Source organism: Melospiza georgiana, chromosome Z, assembly GCF_028018845.1.
Source record: "Melospiza georgiana isolate bMelGeo1 chromosome Z, bMelGeo1.pri, whole genome shotgun sequence".
In the NCBI taxonomy this organism is placed as follows: Eukaryota; Metazoa; Chordata; class Aves; order Passeriformes; family Passerellidae; genus Melospiza; species Melospiza georgiana.
Genome location: NC_080465.1, coordinates 22721484 through 22743483, shown reverse-complemented (window position 1 = coordinate 22743483; position 22000 = coordinate 22721484). Strand labels below are relative to the sequence as shown.

The following is a 22000-nucleotide window of genomic DNA, read 5'->3' as shown; positions in this document are numbered from 1 at the left end:
GCAGTTTAATCATAGGTTCTGGTGGAAATGGGTTAAAGCCCCCTTTAGTAAAGCTCACAGAGTAGTTAAGAGGTGGGGAAGGAGCTCCTGAGATGGTCTAGTCCAGCCTCTGAGCAGGATTCAGCTACAGCAGTGTATTGGGTTTGGATGGCCTGGTTTTTCATAATGGGGGGCAAGGTCAAACTGCTAAGAGCAGGTTGCTCGGAGCCATTGGACTTTAAATTTCCAGGGAGAGACTCCACAGTCTCTCTGGACAACTTTTTCCACTTTTCAGTAATTTTTAAGGTGAAAAAAAAATTTGATGGATGGAATGGAATTTCTTTGATGGTTCAAATGGAATTTCTTGTATGTTCTTAATGAAGGGCATTTTCCATCTACCAAGGCCATTTAATCACCAACTATTTAGCTGCCCTAAATTTTGCCTCCTGTCATAGACACCTCTCTAGCCATGGGAGCTTACGCACTTCGCTTCAGTTTTTCAACACCAAATGCCTCCTGGGGAAGGTACCAAGTTCCTCTCATGCTTGTAGACAGCACAAGATGTCTTTGCAAGCACAGTTTGACCCACAGTGGTGTGAAGTGTTCCTTGTGGGAGGAGGCTCAGGAGACTCTGTGGGAGTTACTTGTTGATTGTACCTCTTCCTGTGGGCATAAGAGTGCAGTTCTTGATGGTTCCTTTTGCTACAAAGCCTATTCTAGCTTAGTAACAATGAGTACATTCTCAGAGATGAGTACCTGGCAGAGCAGGAACTCAGGGTGCTATCAGTTCAATTCGTGGACTAAGCCAGCTGTGAGACAGCAATGGAAAAGTATTAGTGCTTCCAATAGGGGACAGGGAGGAGCTCCCTGCAGCCACTGGCATAACCGGTCTGTTCAAGTTAAACTTCTGTGTGTCCTCAGCCAGTAGCCTTTTTGCATATCAATGTTTGCAGACACTGCCTTTTAGACTGTGAGTGTGTGGAAAAACATTTTATTGCCGTTTGCTTGTGTTAATAGCATTGTGAGCTACACAAACAAGACTGACTGTCCAAAGAAGCTGTGGCCCTGGCTCTTGGGAGAACATGTCTAATCCTTGGATTTTTGTGGGCTTGCAGTGTTGGGAAAGGGAAGGAGGGGTCAGTGACGACATGGGTCACTCTTTGGAGGTGGTGGCTGCTTTTTTCTCAGCTGGCTCACTGGCACTTGAATTTTTTCTTAACAGAAGCTGAAGGACATCAATGACATCCTGAAGTCTGTCTTCCTAATCTTCCCTCACTTCTGCCTGGGCCGGGGACTCATTGACATGGTGAAAAACCAGGCTATGGCTGATGCTCTGGAGAGATTTGGTAAGTGTCTGCTTCAGACAAGCTCCTATAACTTTTAAGAAGCTGAAAGTGCTCAGCTTGCAGCACAGACCTCGTCAAACATGGCAAGTCATCATAGCTGTCCCCTCTTACTTAACTTGTTAAGAGAAACTGGTAGGTAGATCTAAAGATTTTTGAGTTAAGAGCATTAAATAAAAATGCATAAAGACAATTGTATGGATGTCATTAGGCATAGTGTAAGGAATGACTGAGGTTCTGGAGAGCTGGATGGATTTTTTTCTGGCATGCAGATGTCAGGTCTGAGTCATAGTCTTTCTGTGCTTCACTAACCTTTTGGACAGGTGGGCTAGCTCTTTGGCAGACTGAATTCTCTGGACCTGAGTCCCAACTTTGCTACAGTAAAAAATGGCTTGCAGCCACGGCGGGCCCCTTGTGTGGTCTAACTTTCCCTCCTGTAACTGGCTGATCATCAGTTGTCCCAGTGTCCAACTTGCTGAGCTCTGCTGGAAGAAATGCTAGCCTGCTCCCCTTGCTCTGGAAAAGTGATTGTGCTTTTAATCATGTTTTGGCAGGAGAGAATCGGTTTGTGTCTCCTCTGTCATGGGACCTGGTGGGAAGGAACCTCTTTGCCATGGCAGTGGAAGGTGTGGTGTTTTTTCTCATCACAGTGCTCATCCAGTACAGGTTCTTCATCAAACCCAGGTAGGTTGTCCTCTCTACTGTGCTGCTACAGGCAGGTGAAGTTTTCATTGGTGTCACCTATGAAATGGGGAGAATACTACCTATGAAGGAAGGCCCTGTCATTTTCTGCTAAGACTTTATCATGTTGCTTTCTTCAGGCCTGTCTATGCCAAGCTGCCTCCTGTGAATGATGAAGACGAGGATGTAACCAGAGAGAGGCAGAGGATAATTAGTGGAGGAGGACAGAGTGACATTTTGGAAATCAAGGAGCTAACCAAGGTGACAAAACTTCTGAATTCGTACTCGTTAACACAAAACTATGCTGTTCCCTGTGCCTTATCTGAGGAATTTAGTGGGATCGAACTGGGAGTACTGCAGATGTACAGCTCTGATTAGAATTCTTTGACAATGTCCTTCTCATTCTTTTTTCTTATGGTTTTAGATTTACAGAATGAAGAGAAAGCCAGCAGTTGACAGGATCTGTGTTGGAATCCCTCCTGGAGAGGTAAGCTTATTCATTAAATTGATTGTTTTGCTATTCCTGCAGTATTTAGGAGCCACAAGACAGCACAGGGTAGAGTAAGATCAAAACCAGATGAATGTTCAAATTGCTCCAAAGGAAAGTAGAAGCTGAAGCAGTTCTGGTTCTATGTGTTTCTACCTTTGAAGAAGATATAAACTCTCAGTGTCTGGGACCAGAAGCTAAACTCCAGTATGCAAGATTTGGCACAGATCAGCTGCAGTGATAGGGTATCAAGGTGACATCAGTTTGTTCATATTCCCAGCCTAAAGGTTTATACTTTAAATAAAAATGTGGAAGTATTTTTTTTTCTGAATATGGACTTCAGAGTCCCTCTAGCTGTACTGAGGGTCAAGTTTGCTTTATCCCATCTTGTCAGTGCTGAAAATGATGCAGTTGGATCCTGTTCTCAAATACACTGTGCTCATTTATATCCCCAGTGCTTTGGACTCCTGGGAGTAAATGGTGCTGGCAAGTCATCCACTTTTAAGATGCTAACTGGTGATACAGATGTCACAGGAGGAGAAGCTTTCCTCAAAGGAAACAGGTGAAAGACAATGTATATTTTCTCTGCTTTCTCCTCTAGTTTTAACAGCTTTTTTTCAAAACTCTTAAAACATCAAAATTCTCTTCCACTTTTCCTGTTTACAACTCCTGGCATCTGTTTCAGCCCTTGTTTGAGTCTGGTAAAGTGTGTCAGTGGCTTAGGAAATTTGATTTATTCTGGTAGTTATTGCTATGTAGCAGCTCTTCCAAGTTTAAATTTTATTTTTTTTTTTAAGGAGGAGAAAAGGGAGAGAGATAAAAAGTGACTTGATCAAAATGGACTTCTATGATTCTGTATTTTTGTTAGTTCAGTAATTCCAGGAACACTGTTTCAACATCTAAATTAGCAGCATGTGTTCATGAAATCCTAACAAAGGTATTTTTCTTTTACAGTATCTTGTCCAACATCCAAGAAGTCCATCAGAACATGGGCTACTGCCCACAGTTTGATGCTGTTAATGAACTGCTGACAGGGCGAGAGCACTTGGAGTTCTTTGCACTCCTGAGAGGTGTTCCGGAGAAAGAAGTCTGCAAGGTAAGTGAAACACCACAGGACTCACCCCAGTGACCAACTTGCAAGTTCTTGCTTGCATGCATACTTCCTGCAACTCGTGTAATGCCATGATGTGCAGCTGTTGAAGATACTGTATGGTGAATTCTGCCCCCCTCTTTCCTTCAGGGAAACCCAAGAATTCCCTTGTTTTTTTCAGTGTTGCCTGGAAAACTGTACAAAATGGAAGGGCAAATAATTTGGGTCCTATGTTCTCATAGCAAGTGCTCTTTTCCACTGAACAACTTTCTTCCCTTAAGAATTTAAGGGCTGTGGACCTGCAGGTCATGCAGGTCCTCACTCACTGTCAAGTCGTAATTCTTTAAAGTGCCTGGAAACAAACACACTACAGCTTAGCAGAAGCCTTGTGCTGAGTTTTAAAAGCTTTCCATTTGATCATAGTGCATCATTAAAGTGCTGCTATTTCAGCATTCAGAGATGAGGTTACAGTAACAGTCTTTAGGCAGTTGATGACTGCTGCCAGTACCATGCAGCACCCTTCTCAGTTCTGTTTCCTGGAATTAACAGTTTTTACTGTAGAAGACCTGAGTGCTCTAGGTAGATGATATCTAGGTTAATGTCCAAGTAACTTGAATCCTTCTGTGAGGGTAGATGGGATGGGTGGAAACTGCAGTCTCCTTCTAAGATTGCTGCCAAGTTCTTCCATATGATGTTCTTACCAGCTCCATATAAAAAGGGACCCAGTTCTGGGTGTGATTCAAGTAGTAGCTGAATCTCTTCCCCATAACACACTGCAGGGCAGCAATGCCTGCCTGTTGGCACTATTAAGGTGGAAACAAACCAAATTCCTTCTATCCAAAGGGCTAAGATGCACTGTGGTGTGACAGCTGTGGGTCAGTAGTGTCCATGTCCCTGCTGTAAGCCCACAGTAATAGGAAAGCTCACTGAAGCTGATGCTGCTAAAAGCACTAGACTGTTGGTTAATGTGGCTCAGCTGATGCTGATCTTGTGCCCACCAACTGACAAGCTGCAGCAATTTGATTTTTCAGGCCTCCTGGGGGCAGAGTTACATATAGCCTGATCCAGAGGTGCACAGGGTGTTTCGAAATCTATTTCCATGCCACATTAGATCCTCAGATGAATGGTCCTTCTGAAAGCTGCTTTTGAAGCCAAAGTTTGTACGAAAACTCTTTGTGCAATGTTTGGTTGAAGGTGGTATTGTGCTGTGTGTCATAGGTTGGCGAGTGGGCAATTCGGAAACTGGGCCTTGTGAAATACGGAGAAAAATACGCTGGGAATTACAGTGGAGGGAACAGACGCAAGCTTTCCACGGCCATTGCTCTCATTGGAGGGCCACCTGTGGTGTTCCTGGTGAGTCCACAACCTTTGCTCATCAATATTTTTCTTGAAAAATAGAAAAGCATGTTGAAATGAAGACTAATTAAAAATCCAGTACATAAATTACTTTGTCATTTTAGGAAATAAATCAAACTTGCTTATTTTCAATGTTTTCATAGTCAGGAATGGACAGGTCATTTCAAAGATGAGGTATTTTTCATCAGAATGTAGCAGCCCAATCTGGTTTTTGTATACCTTTTGCAGGATGAGCCAACAACAGGGATGGATCCCAAAGCACGTCGCTTCTTGTGGAACTGTGCTCTGAGTGTAATCAAGGAGGGGAGATCAGTGGTGCTCACATCTCACAGGTAAGTAGCAGCCCACTTGTGTCATACCTTGGCTTTTACATCTGCCAGGGCTGGATGCTAAGCTCAGCCTTTCTGCTCTGCCCTTCAATGCTGTTTGCAGCACTAATGAAGTTGTTTCTGCTTGTAGCATGGAAGAATGTGAAGCCCTGTGCACTCGAATGGCAATAATGGTCAATGGGCGATTCAGGTGTCTGGGCAGTGTCCAGCACCTAAAAAACAGGTAGGTGGGGTGGTTTTTTGCTTACACCACAGAGTTTGCATTTTTAGGGAGATACAGTTAGGCTTAGTTCCTCATGCAGCACTTCCATTGCTATTCTGACTGTAGGAAATGCTGCTGGATTTTTAGGACACTTGTAATTCAGAAGCCCTTAACTCTTGTACTGACATTTTTGTTTGCAGATTTGGAGATGGTTACACCATAGTGGTGAGAATTGCAGGGGCAAACCCAGACCTGAAGCCTGTTGAGGAGTTCTTTGGGCATGCCTTTCCTGGAAGTGTCCTGAAGGAAAAACATCGGAATATGCTGCAGTACCAACTTCCCTCTTCACCCTCCTCCCTGGCCAAAATATTCAGTATTCTCTCCCAGAACAAGAAGAGACTCCACATAGAAGACTACTCCGTTTCTCAGACCACACTTGACCAAGTAAGTTTTTAGTAGCCTGGATGCCAAAATCTTCTTTTGCAGAGGTAGGAGTACATCTTTCAATTTAACTGACCTATCTTATAAGGGCATTTAAATGAAGTAGAGTACTGAATCTCAGGACTATTTGAGGATATCCAGTACTTAAAATGCCATGAATTCATGAAATACTATGGTGGTGTTTGACATGGCCTTTTTTTTTTGTAGGTTTTTGTAAATTTTGCTAAGGACCAAAGTGATGACGACCATACTAAGGACCTGTCATTGCACAAAAACCAGACTGTGGTAGACATTGCAATCCTTAACTCCTTCCTGCAAGATGAGAAGGTAAAAGAAAGTTGTGTGTGAGCCAATTTCGTCAAAGAGATGATGAGCAGAATGCAAACTTCCTTTTCCTGGGATAGGATACTCCCAAAGAAGCTAGAGGAAAAGCAACTGGACACTCACTGATAACCATTCAATGCAATGCAATTCAATGCAATGAAAACAATTCCTTTACAGGGGCAGTGCCTCATGGAGTCGTCTTGTACTGTTCTCCAGTGAAAGACTTGAACTTAGCTCGTTACAGTATAACTCTGAAGCTGTGGTAAAGCACCCATGAGATGTTGTGGGCTTTCAAGTATACTGTATCTTGTTCTGTACAGTATGTTTTTGTTAGGGTTGCTAAAATAATTCATTGAGAAATCATGGCCAGTGGTTATTTACAGATATTTAGGACATGCATGTTTTGGTATTTGGAACATTCATGTCAGGAGTGGGAATGTGCTGGTGCTATATCCATTGCTGGCAATGAATGCACCAAAACAGTCCATGGCAAGAAAAGTCACCACCAATGTTGTAGCCCTAGGTTGTAAAAACTTAGAAGCCGGCTTTCTCTAGGCTGGTGTAGGTCAGTGGTGACAAAGCTGAGGCCATAAAGCAGTACTGTGCAGGTGGGGTGGCAAGAGACCAGCCATCATAACCACACATCTTCATCAGCAAGTGGTGATATGCAGAACTGTGAACCCTCCAAATGCATGATTGTCCCACCAGCATCACAATCAACAACATACTCTGACTAGGTGTTTGTGCAGTTAAGTACTTTCCTGCTCCTCTGAGGTACTGTGGCAGCTGCATGAACATCTAGTAGAAAAAAGTGGGTGAGAAGCAGACATAGGGTTTGGACCACAGCAGCAAACTCAGTAGTTGTACAAGCTGCTAATGCCAAGAGCAAATTCTAAATCATGAGCTGTCACTCAGATTTGTAATATCTGCTCTTTAACCCCTGCTTTGCACCCGAAAGGTACCCAACATCTGGAATTACTGCTTAGCACAAGCATGTTGCTGTTTCTGGCTTTGCCAGGTAAGACTAGAAATGAGATGTAGATTTTTTTTTTTAACAGTATTATTTATGACTTTAAATAGGTAGGTAGCATAATTAGGGATTGGAAATGCTTTCAGTTGATCTTTGTAGCCACGGTATTTCTTTACATTATGCCTGTAATGCTATGCTCTCTTTCTGTCCATGTGGTGGATAGCTGCATTCATGATCTGACCAGATTCTAGCAATCAGCTGCTATCTGCAAACAACTGCAAGTTGTTCACCTAAAACTCTCCTGTTTGGAAACTGGTATAACATAATTTGTGTAAGTTTCTGCTTCTATTGTGCAGTGTAGTTTCAGTCATTAGGTGATCCCTAACTGGAGTATTATACATTCTTATTATACATGTGACAAAAAACTGTTTCAGTAAAAAATCCCCCTGAAAAACAAGAGAGTCCAAGGTAATAGTGCTACAGTTCATCAGTCAAGTTTTTCAAGTTTTACAAAGCCAGAGTAATATTAGAGGGGAAATTATATAGTAAGAACAACCAATTCTTGTTCACATTGTACAACGGTCATGGGAGAGTATGCTTTTTAGGCCTCTCTGTGTTGCTTTTACATTTGAAAATTGGTTCAGTAATGTGGTTTGAGCACAAGTGCAGTTCCTGAGCTGTTCCTGTATCCCATACCTCTGCCTTAAAAACCCACAGAGGTTCTGCACTAGTTTTGATGCTACTCCATGAATCAGTCATGGACCATTTTCTTCTGTGAATGACCATAGCAGCCCAGCAAATACTGAAAAGGCTGGCATGAGCCTGAAGAAGATTAATTACATATTTCCAAATATACTTGGTAACAATGACCAACTCAACATTTTTAAAACACAGTTAAACTAAGTTCCTTGTCCCTTTGTGTCCTGCCTTGAGGTAAAGTAAGAGCTTAGTACAGGCTCTACTGAAGTGCCTTTTCATACTTTTTTTTAATCTGTATAATTCATTGCTAAGGGGATTGAGAAAAGGAGTGTAAAGGGGATTGGTATACCTCACTGAAAACATACTTTGTTATTACTTTTATGAGATCGTCACTCTATGGGGATGAGTTACAGGGTGATGAATACACCAGACTTCCAGGTGCAGAAACAGCAGAGCTACAGCCATGACTACTCCAGAACAGGCTGCAAGTATGTTGCCGCATCATTTAAACAAGTAGCGTGTCCTGGAGGCTTGCCACTGCTAAAAGTCGCTATTACAAATCAGCATTACATCACTGAAGTCAAGGGCTAACGTTTTGCACTGCACCAAACCAGTGCATGTAGAGCTGGAACGAGTTCTAGGAGGATTCAGATTTGGTTCTGAAAGGGCTGTGGTTTGCTCTTGGTAGCTGCTTATTTAAATAATCCATGTATCAGGAAACAACAGTTACATGGTAATACACTTTCCTTAGCCCACCAAAAACATTCTTGATTTGTATTGCCCCATGACTGTCGTGCTTAGAGGGTCTGCTATCTGTGACAAAATATTGCAGTAAATGTGGATATTAAACTACTTCACGGCTCTGATCTGCATTGTTTGTACTGAACAGACAGACTAATGCAACACTGGCATGAAGATAGGTCATGGAATATGTTCAGACAGCCACTAATTTTCACTTAAGTATGTGTTGGGGAAAAATCACTCTGGAGTCATACACATTACGTGAACCACTTCTGATAATGAAACTACACTGAGGTGTTAACTTATTTTAAACTTCAGTACTATTGACATGTTGCATCCCTCTTTGTAGTACATTTGTATTTCAGTAAGGAGTTGTATTTTCCCATGGTTAAACAACCACTGTTGTGCTTATCTTTCCCTCCTGAATTATAGTTGGCCCTTTGTTCCAAGCACTTTATGCTATCTGTAATGGGATCTATTTTTGCACTGGAATATCTGTTAACTTTGCAAAAATCTAGAGAGATTTCACAACTGAAATTTCTAAGTTAAATCCTTAAATGGACATTTTCGTTAAAAGCAAAAAAAAAAAGTATATATATTTGTATTTGCTAATATCTGTTATGTGAAGTATTAAAAGGCACTCTAATTGCCTTGTATTAAGTAAAAAATAAAGATGTTATAGCACCACTGGTTTTCACAAGTGTAATTTTTGCATTTGCCATTTCTAGGAGCACTGCTAGGACCTTTTAGTTTTGCCAGGTTTTTTGTTCTTAACTTTGATGCATAAGATTTCAGTAGCTCTAGAAACAAGTATGGAGTAGATATACTATTTTCAGGTAAATGAGGAGATGCAAGATATTAAGGTAAGTGCTACATTAAACTTAAAGTTAGTAAATGAAGAGGTCTCTAGCAAGTGATTGGTTAACTGTACAAAGCGTAACAAACTTCTCTTTATGTTTAACTCAAATACCTGCCTCTGAATTTTTATTACACATATGCAAGTTGATGATGGTTCCTCCTTGCTAAAAACAACCTATACACTCATTGGATTTTGAACAGCTGAATACAATGAAAGCGGAATTACAAATGAAAGCAGAATAATTGTGTGATTGCTCAAGGATAAACTGATACTAAAATGTTGTCTGCTACTGCCTATAGTATCACCATCAACCAAGTTCCAGTATCTGAACAATTCCCGAAGTTACACTCATCAGGAAAATTCTTCCTGATTATAAGAAGTCAATTAGAATTTCACAGAATCACAGAATATGCTGATTTAGAAGAGACCCTAAAGGATCACCCAGTCCCATTCCTGTCCCTGCACAATATCATCCACAAGAATCACACCATATGCTTAAGAGCATTGTCCAAACGCTTCCTGATCTCTGTCAGGCTGGGTGCTGTGATCTTTTCTGTGGAGAGCCTGTTAGAGTGCCCAGCCACCCTCTGGGTGAAGAATCCTTTTCTAATATCCAGCCTGAACCTCCCCTGACACAATTTCAGGCCATTCTCTGAGGTCCTGTCACTGGGTGACAGAGAGACAAAATCAGTGCCTGCCCCTCCTCTTCCCCTCAGGAGGAAGTTGTAACTTTCATGGGGTCTCTCCTCAGTCTCCTCCAGGCTAAATGAACACAGGGACCTCAGATGCTCCTCATTCAGCTTTCCCTCAGGGTCCTTCACCATCTGTGTTGCCCCTCTCTAATGGCTTCATTTTTTTTTTTTTTTTACATTGTAATGGCGCCTTATGAAAAATAAAAAAGCTAAAATCCTATATCTGTAATCCTGCAATTCTTTAGTGTATGAACTCCACATAGAGTATTAGCTACTCTTTTCCCATTTTGGTCAGACAAAGCAATTCCTCTTCAGGCCCAGGAATCAAGAACACCCTACTTTCTCAGGTCCTAAGAAATATAAACAAAAGTGAGTTGCGGGGAGCAAACTTGGGGTAAATCACTTCATTACCTAGAGCTGTAATTGGAAGATTAAGCCCCAGTCTGCAAATGGACCAAACTTAAAAAAGTATGAAAGCCCATGACCCATTGTCCATTTCTGGGTGTAGCCCCTGGGGGCAGTGGTGGGTGGCTTCATCTGCCTGAAATGTATCTTGAAGGCGCCCTTTGATAAACATAACTGCTTTTTGTTCTCCTTAGTTTTGTCTGGCCTCTGTTTTTAGGTGGTCCCAAAAGACACCCAAACCTTGGGTGGCACCCAAACTTTGTCCCCAGCACTGAAGGTGAGGCTGCCCCAGTGCAGAGCAGAACAGGACAATCCCCTCCCTTGCCCAGCTGTGATGCTGTGCCTGATGCACCCCAGGACAGGACAGAGCTGGCCCTCCTGGCTGCCGGGGCACTGCTGACTCACGTTCAACTTGCCACAGACCAGGACCCCCCAGGGCCCACTCCTGCTGCTTTCTAACATCTTTTCCTCCAGCCTGTCTGTACAGCCAGAGTTGCCCTGCCCCAGGTGCAGAATCTGGCACTTTGAACTTCATGTGGTTGATGACTGCCTAGGCCTCTGAATTTCCAGGGTTTTCTGTTTTGACCTAGTGTCCAGCTGGCACCTCAGGATAAAGGACACCTCTAACATCTTGAATGTTCTCTACTCCCAGTGCTGGTGTTACAGAAATTAGTTTTAATTAAATAAACAGAAAAACAATGAACCAAACAAAAACCCCAGTGAAATAATTCTTGCATTCAAATTTTTTTTTAAAAGTATCTTTAACTCTCCCATTTTTCAGCCCATATTTTTTTAGTTAAAACAAAAAAAATCTTCCTTTGAAAGAACTGTTGTAAGGCAATGTTCTGAACAATATACTGGTTCATCAGCTCTTGGTACCTTCAAGGTTGATTTGTAAAATGTAAGACACGAGTCTCTGAAGTAGTGTTTGTTCCACCTTGAGAATGCTAAACATGGCTTTGTTGGAGGGAGCAGTGTATGAGGACGTGGATATGGCAGCTGGGACCTGTTACACTCCCTTAACTACAGCAGCCACATCCCATGTTCCCCCCTGGGACACAAGCATAATGGCCCAGAGCTTGCTTTAGTGCTTTCTGTGAGACCTTAAGGAACTTTAAAGCAGCAATAATCATTAGGCAACCTACACTAAGACTCTTCAGTTCTCAATTGCTCACTGCAGATCCATGATTAACATGTAGAAAATCCTCCCAAGTGCTCTGCAATTTATAGTCAATACCTATAAATTGCAGAAGAGGGTGCTCTGTACCACTGTATACAAATAGAAGTTTGACTTCTTAGCCCATGTGCCCTCTCCCCTACTGCTATTCACCCTTACCAGCTTACTGGTTCTAAAGCAATTTGTTGTTGACTGAAAATGAAGACCTGCAAAATGAATGCTGTACTTGGAAAATGGAATTTAATCATTTTGTAGTTAAAATGAGTAAGAGCTTGAGCCATAAATACTAAGAATTAATGCTTTATGCTCATTTATTTAGCTTTCAACAGTCTGACAAAAAGTATTTCAAAAAATGACAGTACATGTAAATCAGTTTCGTCTGATTTATTTCGTCTGATTTCGTCTGACACAATTGAACAAGAAGGGCTAATCACCTATAGCACCTTAAACAAATAATAAAATATCCAAGCCAAAGCTCGTGAGGATAACTCACAGTTTTGAGGCAGTGTTTGATGAACAGAAAAAGAAAAGACTGAAATAAGCCATAACAAGTTATTATGTAAAAAGTTTCATGGCAGAACTCATTAGGATACACTACCTAATCAGCCCCACTGTTACATTTAAGTGCAATTCCAGCAACACTGATGTTGTACATTTCTCAGAATTAATATAAAGTACACCAGTGAGAAGTCTGATTAAAACATAATTTGTTAAGATACATGTGGGAGTTTTCCTTCTTAAAACTGTATGGAATAACTAAGATGTGAAATTATAAGAGGTATCAAAGTATGTTATAAAAATTATACCAGGCCTGGCTGGAATGCTGGACAAGAGCACTTAACTTCCTCAGTTTGGCAAGTGATTTAGCTGTGCAAAAAATCATGAAGAACTTAAGGATTAAAATAGAAGGTTGGTAATGCATGGTTTACATCATGATATGGCTCAAGTTGTTTGTCCTGGAGAGGTAGGAACATCACCATAAACTTCTGTTTAACAATTGGTGTCAGAATGCTGATTTACACTGCCAGTGGATCAGCATTTTGCATCCATTTTTTGTCATCTGAAGAACAGCTAATCTCATAAGGGTATGGGGGTCCATGTCACTTGCTGACAGCACTTTCATCTTGTCTCTTCTGCCATCAGTTACATCCTTTAGAAGAAGGTTACTTCAGTGGTGAGCATTGCAGAGGAATCAGAAGCACATTTTGCTGGGACTCCAAGAATCTGACACTGTCGCGCACTAAAATTAAATACATGTTTAATTAGGACAATATTCCAATGAAAGGTAATACTTTTCTCAGCATGTATGCAGGTAACACAAGTGAGTTCTCTAGATTCATCATGTCTTACCAGCTGCCACAACTCTGGCATCTTCATGGGCACTGTGTCTTCCTGCTGCCCGCTGATCTGGGCTCTCGTTCCACCATAGAACATGGACTGAGAAAGTACAAATAAACTCAGCTGAGCACTGCTATGCTGCAATACAACACGTACTCTAAGTCCTGGCAATCTGCCTTCATCTGTTACAGGCAGTGCAGCTATCAGAAACAATTCTCCAGGCATGCCAGTGGTGGGATGATCTTTCACTGAGCTGTTGCATGGTTTGACTTTATTATCAGAGAGTCTTTTAATATCTGAGAGTATTTTAAGATTGGGGCAACTGGCTCAAGTCTATAACCCAATACACAATGCTGGGTTCAAGGACTGTTTACAGGGCTTCAGTGATCCACACCAACATTTTCAGCAAGCTGGCCAATCCTGATCCAGGATGGTGGCTTGCCCCTCTCCTCTGCCCCCTCCTATGTCAAAGTTGTACCAGAAATTGATGAGTACCTGTGTTAAGTAATCCATATTCTGTGTGGAAAACACCGATCAGCTTGGTATATCCTGTGTTGATGTGAGCATTGATTGCAGCACGAAATGCTTCGCCCCACAATGCTGGCCCACCAGGCTTCATCTGGAAAGTAACCCATTCATACACACCTAGAAGAAAAGGCAAACACTACCACAAGGAAGGAAATACAAATTAATACAGCAGATCTTGAACCATGTCTCATGGCCACGGTGTATTTGCTGTGAGACCAGTATAACGTTTCACTGTCATTTGGGGACAACAGGAAACTGCCCCCTCCTGCCAACAAGCACAAGAACTCACACCTTCCAGAGGCTCACAAGAGCGCAAGCTCACTAACAGCAGTTAGTTCAAGTGTCAGTCTAAGTACCAGGGCCCTGAAGAACAGAAGGCTTCCCACAAAGCCCAACTTTGCAATTTTCAATGCTGCATGGAGATTTTGGGATATTCAGACTACTTTGTAGATACCACAAAGATACCACAAGTGCTCATACTTGTTAGAGGGATTTGGGGGTCTGCTTGAGCAATGCTGGGTATCTTTTCTAAGACTGGAGATGTTTTCTGCCATTTAAGTGGTTTATGACATTACAAACTCCTTTGACTTCTGGCAGTTGATCACAGCAAGATCTGACAGCATAACCAAAAGAGCAGGACTAGTTTAGCACCTCTGCTGTGCCAAGCATCTCCTTTCTTTGCAGAGAAATGGTGTAATTCACCAAAAAACCTCCAGTCCTGCTAAAAGTTACTTGTCTTCTTTCTGTTCAGGAAGTTACTTCAGATCACAATTGTTGACACAGTAATAGAAAGCCAGACACTTGCTACTTGGCAGCGTCTGGTATCACTCTCCAGCAACAGGCTGGAGATAAACTGTAACAGTGTTTCAAGTTGTCTCTCCAGATTTTAGAGAAAACTGTTTCAAATTCAACAGCAACAGCATAAAATTCCAAATCCTGAATAAAGGAAATAAAGAACAAAGATTACTGTAGTTATACATGTGCTCAGGGCTGAAGCAAGGTCTGCTCCCTGTCACTTCATGCAAGAAAGCCTGCCAGTATTCATGAATTGGGGAACAGGCAATAGTACTAACATCAAATTTGCTACAGAGAGAATTAAAGTACAAAGAGACACGACTTCTACACCTAACCTGTGATTGTTACAAAAAGGGGCATAAGGAAGAACTGCAGAACCACAGCTCAGTCAGTCTCACCTCTGTACCTGGCAACATCAAGGGGCAGATCCTTGTTTGACTTTCACATATCTTTAAAGAAGTAGGAAATTTTTTAAACTTTATGTGAAAGAAGCAGTATCAAAGCAAATTGATAAGAGGAAAATCTCTTTGAAAGAGAACAGCAGTTACCCAGGAAATGCCCTCTCACTGATGGACAGACAAAGGAAGTCTGGGATGGCTGCTCTGACCACTACTACGGCACTGCCATTTTGCATATTCATTTAGCAAGTCACCATCCTGATCATTAAGAACCTTGATGATCAGTCAGCTATTGATGTATGTTAGTGTAAAATCCTTCCAAAAAACTATCCCCCGTTGTGTTATGTCACCTTTTCCACATGGGTGCACATACATGCATTTGTTATGTAAAGGGTCATAAAACTGTGCAATACCTGGTTTAAACTTTAAGCCATTAGTGTTGGTAGCTTTAATCAGCAAAAGAAAAGATAAGCTCACCCCCTTCCTTTGAAGGCTTCCCAAGCTGACACCAGGGCACCAGATAAGCAACCTCATTGTGCTGCTTCTCTACCAAGGGGAGAGCTGCAGAGATGAACTTTCCCTGCCAGTCTTTGTCATTTGCTAGTGCATGCCGGACTGCTGTTCTGTGGGCAAAATTATCTGTAAGGAAGGAAAAAATATCGTTAAAAAATGCACATGATATCACATCAGACTCAATCAAAATGTATAATTGCAAGAAGGCAAACTACACTTAACTAATTTTGAAACTGATATTTTTAGACATCATATTAGCTCAAGCAGATGTGGTAAGTTTCCTTTAAATTCTGCAAAACTTCCTTTAAAATCTGCTTTAGCTCTCAGATTAAAATGGATTCAAGCCAAATGGAATTTTCCAAGAAGGTTTACAAAAGAGTTAAAGTAAGTTAAGCAAGTTTACTGTTTAAAAAGATTTACACATAGCAATTGCAGGGACTACTAGATGTGGCAACAGTTACCAAGGATAAGATTTGGAGAAAGCACAGTGGATATGGAAATGAAGTGGAAAAAAATCAGAAGTAAGAGTCTATCAAGAAAAAAATTAATAAATGTGCTTTGGCTTATATAAAATGACATTAAAAGTGTAGAAATAATGTTTGTGTGTTCCGTTACATAAAAAGATGTTAAATGCCCAAAAGCTAAACCATGTTTTTTCCTTTTTCTTAATGGAAAACAAATCCACTTAATTAAGAGTGTGAATTTCAAGTGCTTAGGCTGCAGTGGCATCTTAAGCAATATATTTATGCAAACAGCCCCCAATATTACAAAAGAAAAATCTAGCATATGAGGATGGGAAGAACTTTGAGAAATATCAGTGTCTTGGGACTAAGAGGTAAATATAGAAATTATGTAAGCAGGGATCTGATGAATCAAGGAGGAAGGATGTTGTAAACTTTGTTCATTTCTCAGATCATAGTGTGGTCTCAGGGTGGGGGGAGGAGCCACCACAATTAGACTGTAAAACACTGTTAGGAAACAAAAGATATAGGTTTTTCTCTTAGTTTTGCATTTTAAAGGTTTCCCATAGATTTTTTTTTAATTTAAAGATAGTCACATTAGCCAAGAATAAAATGTTCTGAGAAGCAGGAGAATTTATAAATGCAAGTGAACTCAAAATATTGACAGATGAATGGTTCTCTCTCGAAGGAAAAGAAAGATATGGCTGCCCAGGTCATGAAAAATGTTAAGGTACTCAATGTATTTTTTTGCCTTGGTCTGCACTGGCAAGTGCTCCAGCCAGACCATGCAAGTCACAGAAGGCAAAGGCAGGGGCTGTGAGAATGAAGAACCACCTGCTGTAGGAAAAATCCAGGTCTGAGACTATCCCAGGAACGTGAAGGTGCACAAATCAATGAAACTTAATGGGATACATTCATGGGTCCTCAGGAAACTGTCAGAGGAAGTGGCTAAGCCACAATTCATTGTATTTGACAAGCTGTGGCAGCCCGTTTTTAAAAACGAACATAACAAGAACTGCAGAACTGCAGAACTACAGCTTGGTCAGTCTCACCTCTGTGCCTGGCAAGATCAAGGTGCAGATCCTTATGGAAACTATGCCAAGGCTCATGGAAGGCCATGAGGTGATTGGTGACAGCCAACATAGCTTCACTAAGGGCCAATTGTACCTGACTCATTTTGGCCTTCTGCAATGGAGTTACAGCTTTGGTGGATGAAGGAAGGATGAAGGATGACATCAGAGGAGCTGACAAAGATGATCCAAGCGCTCAAGCACCTCTCTTGTGAAGAAAGGCTGGAAGAGTTTGGGCTATTCAGCCTGAAGAAGAGAAGGCTCCAGGAAGACCTCACAGGAGCATTCCAGCACTTAAAGGGAGCCTATAAGAGAGCTGGAGAGGCACTTTTTATGAGGGCATGTAGTGACAGGACAAGAGGGAATGGCTTTAAACTGACAAAGAGGAGACTTAGAATCACAGGATGGTTTGAATTGGAAGGAACCTCTAAACATCACCTAGTTTCAAGCCCCTGGCAACGTGAGGGGACACCAGCCACACAGAGCTCCATCCAGCCCAGCCTTAAATACCTTCTGGCATGGAGAAATGTTTAGATAAGATATAATGAATAAATTCTTTACTGTGAGAATGCTGAGGCACTGGAGCAGATTGCTCAGAGAAGCTGTGGATGCCCTATCCCTGGAAGTGTTAGAAGTCAGGGTGGAGGTGGCCCTGAGCAACATGGCTGAGAGGAACCAAACAATTCTCTGATTCCAGGATTCAGCCCTCCAAAACAAAAGGGGTGATCCTTTAATCTAAACAAGTACTGCGGCCACACTGGACTTCAATGAGCACATTGTATCAACGTGTAGATACAACTGCACTGCAGCAGGCGCTCAAGGGGAATTATATACAAGTATCACTTGTGTATTTGGGGAATTAACACAAGTATCCCTTCGCTTGGGCTCCACAAAAAGCGCAGCCAGCACGCCTTTTTAGCATAATAGTAGTTTTTTTGGCTTACCTGTACCTTCCATGTCAGCACCAACTCCAACAAGAAAAAAAGTTCATCATACTGTAAAAACCGTATTGCTAGTAAAGTTATAGTTGCAACAAAAACACTCTGCATGCCTGAGAAGTCAGACCTGGTGGAGAAGCCAGACCTGGCTTCCTACCTCAGAACAGGCCCACTGCACAAGGAGTTTAAGCATGCAAAGTGCATGCTAATTTTTTTTTTTGGGAGTGACCGGTACTCTGAGCTAAAATACAAGAACTATTACACATGCATATAAACACACACAGACTACATATGTGTGTGTATTTCCTATTCTCCATTAGCTTCAAAAGTTTCAAGACATTGGCGGAACTGACCCTAAGTTAAAAATATTTACCATGAATGAAACACTCTGCCACAGTTCCTCTATCAGACCTGTTTTGAACAGAGAGTGCTGTTCAAGAACATCTGTAACTTTCTCATCCCAACACGTCAAAGTTGTCCTGACAAGCTCTGACGTGTTCCCGTCACTAGTCATTACAGGAGCAATGTTTTGGGGGCACCTCCTTTCCTTACAATGAGAGCAACAAGGAAAAGGCAGGTAAGCAATCCCCTCACCTTCTTGCCGAGGAGACAGGGGACACAGAGGGAGCAGAGCGGCGCGAAGGGATGCTGACCGTACCGTACTTCCAAATGTGCAGCACCTTGTTCATGGCTCCCAGCTCCGAGTACCAGAACCCCACCAGCTCCGAGTGGGCAGTGCGAAAGTGAACGTACTTGCTGATCATTTCCAAAAACTCCTTCATCTTTGCTGGCTTAATATCATATGTGCGAATTTCGTAGAAAATGCCATTATTCTGTCTGGGCCCTGTAGCAAGGCGTACCTGAAAGAAAATAGTAAGAAAAAATAGTAAAAATCATTCTCAAGCCAGAAAGTTGTATTCTGTCTAATTTTTTTTAATTAGCACAATACTACAGAAGCATCTGTTACTGCAGGTTGGGAGAGGGGTACTTTACTTCACAACATCCGCTACAAAAGAAGTACCTTTTCAGACTTTGCTTTGGAAGTAGCTCCAATGTGCATTATTTGCTGCCACTCCTTTTGGCAATGGCTGTAATGTGTCTTTCTTTTGATACACTCAACTGTTTAATTATTAGCTCATAACAAAGCAGAATTCTCCTTTTCTCAACCTCTTCTTCAGCAAGTCAGCAGCAAGACGCATTTGGCAAAAAACACTATTCAAAAGCAAGGCTGCTGAGATGCCACCAAAGAGGAAGCAACACCAGTATCTGTCTGTGGTGCACTTACCCAACCAACTCACGCTACTGCATCGTGTTTTTCCACTGACAACCACATACCAGTACTGGCAAATTACATATTATTGGCAAATGAAAGAAGAAGATACCAACACTTAAGAAAGAGTGACTCTTTCCAACAAAAGATTGCTTAAGTTCACATCCTAGCCTTTTATTGGCTGCTTCCCAAAGGCTGATCAAGAACAGTTTTTCTGTTCATATTAGATAAATCTCTTTGGGAGTCCCAGACTAAGTTACTATTGCAGTTGCCTCAATAACCCGGAAGATGCTACTCACCCCTCAAATAAAACCTGAAAAATTAGGGCCGAAACACAGCTTTGGCCTTAGCCCATGTTTGCACAGAGGCAGCTACAGGATGGATTTTGGACATGTCCTATTTCACGTGAATCTGCAGACATGAGCACCATGCAACTCAAGCCACAGAACAGAATTGTTTATGTTTAAAAATTAATTAAAATCATCCTATCCACTGTGAATCCAGATGTGCCACATCCACCACTAAACCATATCCTCAAGCGACAAATCTACCTGTTTTCAAACACTTCCACCACTCCTCTGTTTCAGTGCTTTACAACCCTTCCAGTGAATAAATTTCTCCTAATATCCAATCTACACCTCTCCTGGTTTAGGCAATTTGAGGCTGCTTCCTCTAAATCTGTCACTTGTTACCTGGGAGAAGAGCCTGACCCCCTCAGCTGCCTGCACTTTCAGGTCGCTGAATACAGAAGGTGAAAAACAAAGGCTTTGTTTCTCAATGACCCTTTGCACTATGACACATCCAGTATTGGCTTCCATGAGTCACAGCTCCTTGGGGCTGTCATAAACCTTCACAGGATTCTGATTGAGTATGGAGCCTGCAGGAGCGACCCATTCCACACTGGATTTCTGTGGGAAATGAGAGGCCCTGAAAGTTTCTCCTGCTTAGACACACATTGGGATACTGCAGGACCACTTCTGTACCAGAGAAGGGCAATGGAGCTGGTGAAGGGTCTGGAGTACAAGTCCTGCGAGGAGGAGCTGAGGGAACCGGGGGTGTTTAGCCTGGTGAAAAGAGGCTCAGGGGTGACCTTATCACTCTCTACAACTCCCTGACAGGAGGCTGTAACCAGCTGGGGGTCGGCATCTTCTTGCAAGCTGACGACAGTGACAAGGTAAGAGGGCATAGACTCAAGAGACAGCGGGAAAGGTTCAGATTGGGCATCAGGAAGAAATTCTTTACAGACGGGGTGATGGGACATCGGAATGGGTTGCCAAGGGACGTGGTGGAGTCGCCGTCCCCCGAGGTGTTTAAGGAAAGGCTGGACGTGACGCTTGGTGCCACGGTCCGGTTCACAGGGCGGTGCTGCTCGAGCAGAGCACTGTGGGCTGGACTCACTGATCCCAGCAGCCTTTTCCCACAGAATCGATCCCGTCACCCGGGGGTGGATCCCAAAGGGCCCCACGCGACAGCGACAGGCCTCGCGCGGAGGGAACGGCCCCGCCCGCCCCCGCCGCTACCTGAGGGCCGGCGCGCGGCAGGGCCTGGCGGGCGGCGGCGGCGAGCGGGCGGCGGAGCAGCGCCGGCGGCAGCATGGCGGGCACGGCCCGGACACGGACACACGGACACAGACACAGTCACAGGCACAGGCACCGCCTGCCGTGGGGGCGGCACGGGGGGCGGCACAGCCGCTGGGACCGCCCCTGCCGCCCGGCCCGCCGCCTGCGCGCCGCGGCCCCGGTAGGCGGGCCAGGACGGGCGGAGCGGCGTGCGGAAGGCATAGCTGCGGTGGTTTTCAGCTCAGCTGGAGATGAAGCTGGTCGGTGCTCAGCTTCCCCCTGCCCCTCCCTTTCCCACATCGGTGGAATGCGGAGAAGAATTAAAACTTGTGTGTTGACATAAGAAGAGGTTAATAATTGAAATAACAACAACAACAAGCGCGCCAGTGCAATTGCTCACCCCCACTGCCTCAGCCAGACCCCCTGTCCGAAAGCAGATGATCCGCCCTCGCAGGTTACTGCCCCCAGCTCAAATAGTCAGCATGACGTTCTGTGTGTGGGACATCCCTTTGGTCAGTTCGGGTCACCTGCCCCGGCCACGCTCCGTCCCACTGCCATCTGCAGGCCGCCTCCTTGGCGGAGCGTCAGAGAGGGGGAAAAAAATATCCTTGACGTAGGATAAACACGACTTGGCAAAATACCAAGCCATCAGTATGTTATCAACAGCATTCTTATTCCAAATCCAAAACACAGCCCTGTAATAGCTACTGAGGAAAAATTAACTCTACCTTAGCTGTAACTAGGGGCAACAGCTGAGAATTGCTCGTTTAAATTATCCGGCACGGGTGCCTGAAATGTGGTATCTGTGCCTCTGCCCGTGCACCTGAATACAATAAAAAGTATCCTAGCTGCTTGAGGAGACCTGCTCCTCACAGGCTGCCCTGGGGCAAATCACTCAGTAAAATCACCCACACCCCAGTTTGACCAAACTTCAAACTGATCACACTGATCCTCCTTTGTAGAATCAAACTTAAAATGGTGCAGATACAAATCCTTCATCAGCTGTAGTCTCCATAAGAAAGTCGCATGGCAGTCTTCTGTGGCATCGTTTAGGATGAAACCAGAGGTGCCAGCAGTGACAGCAACAGGAATTCCCACCTGGTTACAGCTCTGGGCCCAGTTGCATACTTCTTCCAACCTCACAGTTACCAAGGGATGAGATTTGTTGCCGAGCCTGTATCTTTGCAGGGCCAAATATTGACTAAGATGAACATAAAGATAAAATTTCTTCTGTTATCAGTGCACTCTAAAGTTCTACCTTGGGAGACAAGTCAGCTTCTAGCAAAGGATACCTTATGGAAGACTATCTAAATTTACGTCATCTTTTATGATTCCTATTAATAGGGGCAGCACTT

General features: G+C 43.1%; 2 protein-coding genes across 3 annotated transcripts in view; one reads left to right on the top strand and one right to left on the bottom strand.

The window, feature by feature from the left end:
• Positions 1 to 9329, top strand: part of ABCA1 (ATP binding cassette subfamily A member 1) — a 91793-nt gene extending 82464 nt beyond the window's left edge. For both annotated transcript variants that reach the window (XM_058043653.1, XM_058043652.1), the window contains exons 40-50: positions 1202 to 1325; positions 1877 to 2006; positions 2144 to 2264; positions 2428 to 2490; positions 2946 to 3052; positions 3445 to 3586; positions 4799 to 4933; positions 5165 to 5268; positions 5396 to 5488; positions 5668 to 5911; positions 6116 to 9329. In XM_058043653.1, the coding sequence (XP_057899636.1) occupies positions 1202 to 1325; positions 1877 to 2006; positions 2144 to 2264; positions 2428 to 2490; positions 2946 to 3052; positions 3445 to 3586; positions 4799 to 4933; positions 5165 to 5268; positions 5396 to 5488; positions 5668 to 5911; positions 6116 to 6256 (1404 nt within the window). In that variant the 3' untranslated portion in view covers positions 6257 to 9329. The remainder of the gene's footprint in view (positions 1 to 1201; positions 1326 to 1876; positions 2007 to 2143; positions 2265 to 2427; positions 2491 to 2945; positions 3053 to 3444; positions 3587 to 4798; positions 4934 to 5164; positions 5269 to 5395; positions 5489 to 5667; positions 5912 to 6115) is intronic.
• Positions 9330 to 11996: 2667 nt separating this feature from the next.
• Positions 11997 to 20687, bottom strand: NIPSNAP3A (nipsnap homolog 3A). The gene is made up of 6 exons (XM_058043564.1): positions 20607 to 20687; positions 18475 to 18676; positions 15312 to 15473; positions 13609 to 13758; positions 13126 to 13212; positions 11997 to 13015 (listed from the first exon to the last, which is right to left on the bottom strand). Exons 1-6 carry the CDS (start codon positions 20679 to 20681, stop codon positions 12939 to 12941), a joined length of 753 nt encoding a protein of 250 aa, XP_057899547.1. The 5' UTR covers positions 20682 to 20687; the 3' UTR covers positions 11997 to 12938.
• Positions 20688 to 22000: the final 1313 nt, after the last annotated feature.

Bases quoted from the DNA above. Each gene is read 5' to 3' on its own strand.
- NIPSNAP3A (XM_058043564.1), bottom strand. From the start codon at position 20,681: ATGCTGCCGCCGGCGCTGCTCCGCCGCCCGCTCGCCGCCGCCGCCCGC. The intron at 18,677-20,606 runs GTAGCGGCGGGG...ATTTTCTTTCAG, and splicing joins TGCCGCGCGCCGGCCCTCAG to GTACGCCTTGCTACAGGGCC. The intron at 13,759-15,311 runs GTGAGCTTATCT...CTTTTCTTCTAG, and splicing joins GAAGCCTTCAAAGGAAGGGG to GTGTGTATGAATGGGTTACT.